The sequence below is a fragment of the Anarrhichthys ocellatus genome, unplaced genomic scaffold (assembly GCF_004355925.1).
Source record: "Anarrhichthys ocellatus isolate YVR2014 unplaced genomic scaffold, GSC_Weel_1.0 scaffold7, whole genome shotgun sequence".
NCBI classification, from domain to species: Eukaryota; Metazoa; Chordata; class Actinopteri; order Perciformes; family Anarhichadidae; genus Anarrhichthys; species Anarrhichthys ocellatus.
Window position 1 is genome coordinate 1,180,801 of NW_022280037.1, and position 8,904 is coordinate 1,189,704.

The window sequence follows — 8,904 nt, forward strand, 5'->3', positions numbered from 1 at the left end:
GCTTCATATTAACATTTTATTTTCTTTGGTATTATTCTTTTCACACTAGTTACATATAAACAATTTTACAATGGTGTTACTTTGGCAACAAACTCCGCTTTACACCTGCTGAAACTTGTTTTTCAGTTTCTCAGCTGGCGTGTGGTGCGAGGATGCGTCTGTGCGATGATGTTGCAACCGGATGCACAAGCCTGTGTGGGCTTGTGTTTTGCTTTTATTTCACTCCTGTAGTGCACATCCCTGAGCACCTCGACAGCGTTGGCCCACTTTAGTTGACGTGGAGGCACTTTTTTAGATTTTGATCATTGTCATTCAGTCGCTGCAGTTACTGTGAGAAAACACGAGCTGTCTGTTAAACCGAAAGTTGAACTTGACAAATCTTCTGACTGGTCTGCAGCCTTTTCTACTGAATACCTACCGAGCCCGTAGAAGACTAACCAGCAGTTATGCAACATCTGTACTGTACATTATTACATTCGTACACCAACAAGGTGTCGACAAAAGTGCATATTTACAGAGTGCTTAAAAGGTCCAGGATGAAGTAGAATCTTTGAGGAGCATAACAGACATGCTTAAAAGGTAAAACACATTGGCGGGTAAAACAACGACCAGTTTAAGGACTGCTTACAGATTTGATAAAGGACATGATGTTATACAGTACTTATGGCCAGTGACGTACCAGTGTGGAGACATTTACAGAAACTCAGCCTAAACATACACCTTCCTCATAAGGATGCTATAAAAAAAAAAAGATCCACATGTTCTTTATTGTGGTCACTAATAGTCTTTTAAAAGCTAAAATATGTAAAATTTTGTATTAAAAAATATGTTTTATTAATCCTTCTCAGTTGTTCAGATTCGTATATAAGCTATCTACTTTCACTATGTCTGAATGCTTCACTACGTACTGATGTAAGTCAAATGGCAGCTGATTTAATGTATATTAGAAATAAGAATGGAAACAAACCACTTCTGGTCAGAGGACATTTTCCGAAGCGTATGACAAGCAGAGGGGACTTCAGTTGAAATTTGAAATCCTTTTTTTTTATGTTTTGACATGAAGTCATTGTAGCTTTTACTAACAGAAGTTCATCCAGTTTCCGGACACACAAGAATAGGTATATTATAATATTCGGGGAAGCCATCACAACTGATATTGTTTCCTTTGGAGAGTCCTTAAGGATCCACTATGACGGGCTTGTCTGTCAGTATACCGACAGCAGTCACATCTCAAAGTGCTGGTAGATGCTCTCCACGTAGCTCAGGACCCTTTGCCAATCAGGACCTCCTGCTCTCAGCATCTCCTCTACCGTCTATGGAGCAAAGAGTTCAAACACGTTCATGAGCTCAAAATCTACCTCGCATCTGTCATAGAAAAGTCAGATGAGGCTTTACTGTATAATTATTTGTTTGAATCAGAAAAGACACCAAGGGCGTACCAGGGTTTGTGCAATCCCAACAGTCTCTCCTGTTTTGAATGCCAGGCTGAGATTCTCCCGCTACGGAGAAAAGAACGAATCGATAAGTGGAACACCATAATCACTCGGTCCCATCCATTAAACAAGCGGCGGGAACAGGCCTTACCTTGTTCTCTGGAGTGAGAGTGGTGTAAGGGACGTGTGAGGGGAGGTAGGTGTGGTACACGGCACAGAAGGCGAGACCGTCGGCCCAGCTGCTGCTGAAGTTGGTGATGTCGATATTCTGCAGGGAGGGAAAGGACAGAGAAGATTACGGTAACGCAAGAGAATGGGTTTGTACATTTGTACCAATCAGAATTTGTCACAACAATACTTGTGTTGCTCTGAAAAAACCCTGAAAATGTAAACTAAATCATGTCCAGGATCACCATGTAGCCTTGTGTTCGGCTCTGACACCAACGGAGCAGCGAGTTCCTCTTTGAGCCTCCGTGGCGACGCAGCAGCAGGTTGAAACCATCCTGGGACCTGACAACAACAACAAGATGTAAGGCTCAGGAGCTTTTGGTTTGAACACTGCAGGAGTCGTTGTCAGTCAGAAACCCTAATTAACACGTTGATTCCAAGTACGAGAGGCCCCAATGTCCAGCTGTATGAGTTCACCAGACAAATGTACTCGGGTTGAAACGACAGGATGTAGCAATTGGGCCGGTCCTTTGGACAAACATGGTTTGTCAGCACGTGAGTGTATGTGTGAAGACTCACTTGGTGGGAGGCAGCTCAGTGAGGGTAGAGTTGTACTTGTTTAGAGACTCCTCGCGTTTTCCTGTAAAGACAAGCAAAAGTACTTCATTACCCAACAGCATGCTGTCATCATGAACACTCCAAGCAGCGGTGGAAGGTTTAGCCACACCACCCTTAAACATGCTCACATATATTTATTCTATTCTATTTAGAGCAGCTTTAACTGATTTTTGGCCACTTGGTGGCATCAGAACAAGCTGTAAGATTGACATTCACTCTATGAAGTAGCGAACTATTTAGCAAACAATTGCCCAGTTACACATGTACACAGATGCCCATGAACACTGAGCAACATTGGCATTCTAAGTAATGGAATAAAATACACTGCTCAAAAAAATAAAGGGAACACTTAAACAACACAATGTAACTCCAAGTCAATCACACTTCTGTGAAATCAAACTGCCCACTTAGGAAGCAACACTGACAATCAATTTCACATGCTGTTGTGCAAATGGAATAGACAACAGGTGGGAATTATAGGCAATTAGCAAGACAGACACCCCCAATAAAGGAGTGGTTCTGCAGGTGGTGACCACAGACCACTTCTCAGTTCCTATGCTTTCTGGCTGAAGTTTTGGTCACTTTTGAATGCTAGCGGTGCTTTCACTCTAGTGGTAGCATGAGACGGAGTCTACAACCCACACAAGTGGCTCAGGTAGTGCAGCTCATCCAGGATGGCACATCAATGCGAGCTGTGGCAAGAAGGTTTGCGGTGTCTGTCAGCGTAGTGTCCAGAGCATGGAGGCGCTACCAGGAGACAGGCCAGTACATCAGGAGACGTGGAGGAGGCCGTAGGAGGGCAACAACCCAGCAGCAGGACCGCTACCTCCACCTTTGTGCAAGGAGGAACAGCAGGAGCACTGCCAGAGCCCTGCAAAATGACCTCCAGCAGGCCACAAATGTGCATGTGTCTGCTCAAACAGTCAGAAACAGACTCCATGAGGGTGGTATGAGGGCCCGACGTCCACAGGTGGGGGTTGTGTTTACAGCCCAACACTGGGCAGGATGTTTGGCATTTGCCAGAGAACACCAAGATTGGCAACTTCGCCACTGGCGCCCTGTGCTCTTCACAGATGAAAGCAGGTTCACACTGAGCACATGTGACAGACGTGACAGAGTCTGGAGACGCAGTGGAGAACGTTCTGCTGCCTGCAACATCCTCCAGCATGACCGGTTTGGCGGTGGGTCAGTAATGGTGTGGGGTGGCATTTCTTTGGAGGGCCGCACAGCCCTCCATGTGCTCGCCAGAGGTAGCCTGACTGCCATTAGGTACCTAGATGAGATCCTCAGACCCCTTGTGAGACCATATGCCGGTGCGGTTGGCCCTGGGTTCCTCCTAATGCAAGACAATGCTAGACCTCATGTGGCTGGAGTGTGTCAGCAGTTCCTGCAAGACGAAGGCATTGATGCTATGGACTGGCCCGCCCGTTCCCCAGACCTGAATCCAATTGAGCACATCTGGGACATCATGTCTCGCTCCATCCACCAACGCCACGTTGCACCACAGACTGTCCAGGAGTTGGCGGATGCTTTAGTCCAGGTCTGGGAGGAGATCCCTCAGGAGACCATCCGCCCACTTCCATCAGGAGCATGCCCAGGCGTTGTAGGGAGGTCATACAGGCACGTGGAGGCCACACACACTACTGAGCCTCATTTGGACTTGTTTTAAGGACATTACATCAAAGTTGGATCAGCCTGTAGTGTGTTTTTCCACTTCAATTTTGAGTGTGACTCCAAATCCAGACCTCCATGGGTTAATAAATTTAATTTTCATTGATAATTTTTGTGTGATTTTGTTGTCAGCACATTCAACTATGTAAAGAACAAAGTATTTAATAAGACTATTTCATTCATTCAGATCTAGGATGTGTTGCTTAAGTGTTCCCTTTATTTTTTTGAGCAGTGTAGCCGAGCTAACCGACGGATTGTTTCTTCTCGTACCGATGAGCTATCTGCCGATAAAGAAAGGACCAATGAGGGTTTACCTCGTAAACTAGCTTTTAAAGCCTCCCAAATCGGTAAAGCCCGTGTATTTCTATTTCACCTGTCCCGTGCTCTCAGATATGTCTGCGTGCTCGTGGGATAAAATTGACTTGAACCTGACATATTTAGGTTGCCGAAGTGATACTATATTTGTCCGGGTTTGGCAGGTCTGCAAACAAAATGGGAACCCATTTGTGAAAAGCATTGCTCAACAGCGCTGCCAGTGGTCAGAAACGACACAAGGTACCTTTAAACAATTATACGGCAAAACTGGTAACGTTGAAAAAAAAAAATGGTCTATGCCACAAACACAAGCATACTGTGACACATTTTGTACACACATATACACAAACACACCTGTGTCAGTGCTCGACCGGCTGTCTTGCCAATCCAGACTTCTTCGGCCTCTCAGTTGCCCCGAGTTCTTTAAAAAAACAAGACGAGATTCATTCAAATTCAGTCAAAATCACGACATGATCAGCAAACTCAGGATTAAGTGTGCGTGTATTTTCCTGGCTAACAAACAAACTCAAAGGAAGGATCCTCCTCGAGATGAAGTGTCACCTTGTTTGTAGGGCCAACAGTTGAGGCGGTGTGGGGCTGGGAAGTTCCATTCTGCATGGTGGGGGAGCCTGAGGAGGCAGGCAATCTGGAAAGGCTCCTGTAACATTACAATACATCGTTAGTTAAACCAAACCAACTACCTTTTAATGGCATTTTTTTATTTTTATGAGACAGGTGTTCCACTCCGCTCCAGCTGTGTAGATACAGCTGTTCAAACTGTCCTCAAGTGGCCCCAACACGGCCTGTGGGTTGAGCAGTTGTGCAACACAGTCAAAAGAAACAACGGCCACAGTCCTGACCAAATTTGGTGATTGTTATTTATTTGCCACTGCTATGTCAGAGACAAAAAATGGGGTGGGTTTTTTTTGGCTTTGTTTTTGAAATATCTTACTGTCGGAACACTTTTAAGTGCCACCGACACAACATTATGCTTTAGGTGTGTTCCTCTGTATTCCCCCAAAAAGTCACACAGAGATCATACAGTTTATCTCACCTTGACCTCTCCGTGGTTACCGGCCTTCGCACCTCCTCTCCACTCCTCTCCTTGTTGGTCACGTTCCTCAGGTAACGCTTGGTCACACCTTTACAGTCTGCTTTGGCATCCTCGACATTCTTCGTGGATTCATTGGGACTCTTGCTTTCCGTCCCTTCTCGCCCCGGCCTGTGCAGCCCCGTCTCTCTGCCCCTTTGGGTCCCGTCTTTGCTTTCGGGGATGTCGGTTGCTTCTCCGTTGGGCCTCTCTGGTTCCTGACACGGAGCCTGGGAGAGAGCGGCCAGTCTCTGCCTGCTCTGCTTCAGCTCCCCTCTCAGGGTCACCAGTTGCATATCGGCCTCCTTCTGTCTCTGCTGGGACGCGGCCAGCTCCCTTTCCACGTCCTTGTGCGCCGTGCGGAGCGCAGTCAGCTCTTCCTCCGCCTCGGCTCTCAGACGGTCCGCCACTGACACCGCCACCTGTAGGTCAGCCTGGAACTGCAGCCATTCCCCACGCTCCGTCTGGAAGGGGAAGAATATTGAGATTTTGTTTTTATCACAGTACAAACGGGGATTTCATACTGCAACACTACTGTCGGCAAATATTTTTCTTCTGCAAATCATTTTCTAAAATAACTAAATACAAAGCATACAAACGGATTAAACTGCCATTTTTAAAGCCAAACTGGAATGAGTGTCAGAACAAACATAGCTGAACCCTCAGCAGACAACGACTATAATCAAATGAACAATCGCATATCCATTTGGCGATCATTAGGAGACGAGGTTGAACTAAACTGAGCGACAAGCTTCAGCAAGCAGAGAGAGGATGGGAGCTGACAAGTCCTCTCTAATGAGGCATTGTGAGCCAAAAGGTTTAAACCATGTCATCTAGAGAAGTCGACAAGATTACGTTCTCAGCTTTTAGAAGAAAGAAAGTTTGGAAAAAAGATTTAAGCAACATTTTGGGAGTGTGTTTGAGGCCATTACACATCTCTCGATGAATTAAAAAACATGTTAAATAGAGTTCCCTTTTGTAAACAGTTATGCAGTTTATATGTCTAAGGCTTTTATTGTGATAGGTAAGAGTGGATCTGGGAATGCGCTGCCAAGGATGAAAGGAATAATAAAGTTTGCTGTCTTGGTCCAGAATATGGAGCCTCTGTTGTTGTAGAGTACAGAGTATGTTTTCAGTTTGTCCATTCCGCACAATGTAATTGGATTATAAATATTTTATTTGCGGTGCGAAAGGTCTAAAAAAATCAACTTTGTTCCGGGAAAAAAAGGTGTTTCCGCTGCGTAATGTTCGCATTCTGTGTGAGCTGCTCATGACAAAAACATCAGTTTGAAAAACATACGAGGCCATTGCTCTCACACAGGCTCAGTTTTCAGTTTTCCTTCTTGAGGAGTATTATTGCCTCGGACGTGCACAAACACTGCCCCAGACATCAAAAGACGACCAATGAAGCCAGATGGCAAAAGATACCAGGACATCAAAAGAAACGCTAAGCAACCGTCATCACAAAAAGTGGGAGGGAATGAGGAAAAAAAGAAGGAAAAAGAAAAGAGGAGAGACAATAAAAGTGGTTGAAATCACGCACAGATTTAATACCGTTAAGACTGCGGAGAACTGTAGGAGTGATGTGAGGGAGTGCTGAGGAGCGGAGCGGTTAGGAAGGTCGGTAATTAGATGAAGAATGGATGGAGATGTGGAGGAGGAGGCAAGTCTGACCAGTGACTCAAGACCACAGCTGGACTCGATTACACTGCGCACACACACACACACACACACATATCATATTCCCCTCTCCTCTCCCCCACATACACCTCCCCTATTCTCTTACCACCAAACCACGCTGTTAAGTTGTCTCACACATATCTACATGTTCGGGGGTGAGCTGGAGCGCATTCCCTCTGGCAACATGTGTCGAGTGAATAGTAGCATAGTGGTCTATGTTTGGAGAAGTTCTAGATTAAGTAATACACCCATTTTGGACTTGAAGGATCTTGTCTTCGTTATCTGGACATGACTCCAACTCGAGCATGTCTGTTTGAGGAAACAGGAAGGAGTGCTTTTCGGGTTCACACTGAGATAAGGGTGTGGATTGTCAGTCTTAAGAGACAAACACACACACACGCACTCCCTCAAGAGCTGACCTAGTGCCCCACTGCAAGACCAGATGTGGTGTCCAGCCCACACACACACATACACTCTTGTCTATAAACTTGATGCACATCTGAGTTCCTGACAATTTCTGGAAAGGGTCCAGCACACTTGGAGATTGTGTCAGCGTGTGTGTGTGTGTGTGTGTTCCAACCATCTGTCCCTAGTTCACCTCCACACCCAGTCTTTGATACATACTTGGGGAAACATCCCAGCTCTGTAATGGCTCCTCTGTCCAGCTTTCCACAGCCTGTGGTGTGCATTCAAAAAAGCAGTTGAATAGGCCATTACAGCTATTAAGGGACATTTCATTTCCTCTACAGCAGTCATACACGCGCACAAAATGGGCAAATGCCCCCCAACTGGCACATGAAAATAGCCCGGTAGCGCCTACAAGTTGCATATCTAAATGTCCACAGACATCAAAAGAAAAGGGTCCCAAGTCCACTGCAAATTCGACACAAGCCCCCCTCCTCGGATCCTCCCAAACACACTAAATCTTCATTCTACATGTGAACAGCCTCCGTGGGCCTCCAGATACCGGGGCCTTTATTCAGCTGCTGGAGCAGCCTAGCGAGGAGGAAAAGAGAGTAGAGGGAACCGGGAGATCATTCCTGGAAATCTCCGGCAGCGTTCACCTGGAACTGATTCCAAAGCAGGGCTTTGTGATTGACTGAATCTCCAGGAGGGAGGGAACACAACTTTGACCAGCCGCCCCCCACCCCACACACACACACACACACACACACACACACACAGTACCCAGACATGAATAAGTGTTTTCATTTTTGTCGATTAAGACAATTGAAGACTGGTGGTGCGCATAAGCACAGACAGATGGCACATCGCATAATATCCTTCGTAGTTCGATGCACATTGGGTAATCATGTGTTTTCAGAATTCAGTTTAGCTGCGGTACATCAGGAATACATTATGACTGCAGACAGACAGAGAAAGATATGGAGCATTTGGGAACGCAGGGATGAAGACGGATGAAGAGGCGCGGAGGAGAGGCTTAGCTCACAGAATGGGACTGGAAGAATAATGGCTTCTTAAATTACACGGGGAAAAAAAAAAGAAGGTCAAAAAACAAGGACGTCAGAGCTAAAGCGAAAAGGCCTCAGCAACCTGGGGTCTGATGAAAAGATGGACGGAACGGGAAAGAACAGACTTAAGAGGCGAGGAAGCGAGATAGGGGAGGGCCGGGGAGAAGAGAGCGGAAGGGAGGGATGAGGCGGAGCAGTGCGTCGCAGCAGAAAGTTGGAGGGTAATTGTTTCGGGTTCTTGTGCTCAGGGAGGAGCGGTCACTTCCCAGAATGAGGGAATGAAGAAACGGCGGAGAAGCACAGCAAGGGAAGGGAAAAAAAAACTTGCACCAGCCAAGACTTTCAATGCATATCTGAATGTGTTTGTGAGTCCTCTGTCTCACATGGAGCACACACACACAAAGACACATGGCCTGGTCAGTCACTGCGCAGCCCCCCCCCCCCCCCCCCCCCCCCC

At 46.3% G+C, this 8,904-nt stretch overlaps 1 protein-coding gene across 5 annotated transcripts in view; it reads right to left on the reverse strand.

The window, feature by feature from the left end:
- Positions 1-5: 5 nt before the first annotated feature.
- Positions 6-8,904, reverse strand: part of LOC116383929 (cytospin-A) — a 14,594-nt gene continuing 5,695 nt past the window's right edge. For all 5 annotated transcript variants that reach the window (XM_031848136.1, XM_031848137.1, XM_031848138.1 and 2 more), the window contains 8 exons: positions 5,260-5,759; positions 4,767-4,863; positions 4,560-4,626; positions 2,181-2,241; positions 1,847-1,943; positions 1,585-1,701; positions 1,440-1,499; positions 6-1,313 (listed from right to left, as the gene is read on the reverse strand). In XM_031848136.1, the coding sequence (XP_031703996.1) occupies positions 1,224-1,313; positions 1,440-1,499; positions 1,585-1,701; positions 1,847-1,943; positions 2,181-2,241; positions 4,560-4,626; positions 4,767-4,863; positions 5,260-5,759 (1,089 nt within the window). In that variant the 3' untranslated portion in view covers positions 6-1,223. The remainder of the gene's footprint in view (positions 1,314-1,439; positions 1,500-1,584; positions 1,702-1,846; positions 1,944-2,180; positions 2,242-4,559; positions 4,627-4,766; positions 4,864-5,259; positions 5,760-8,904) is intronic.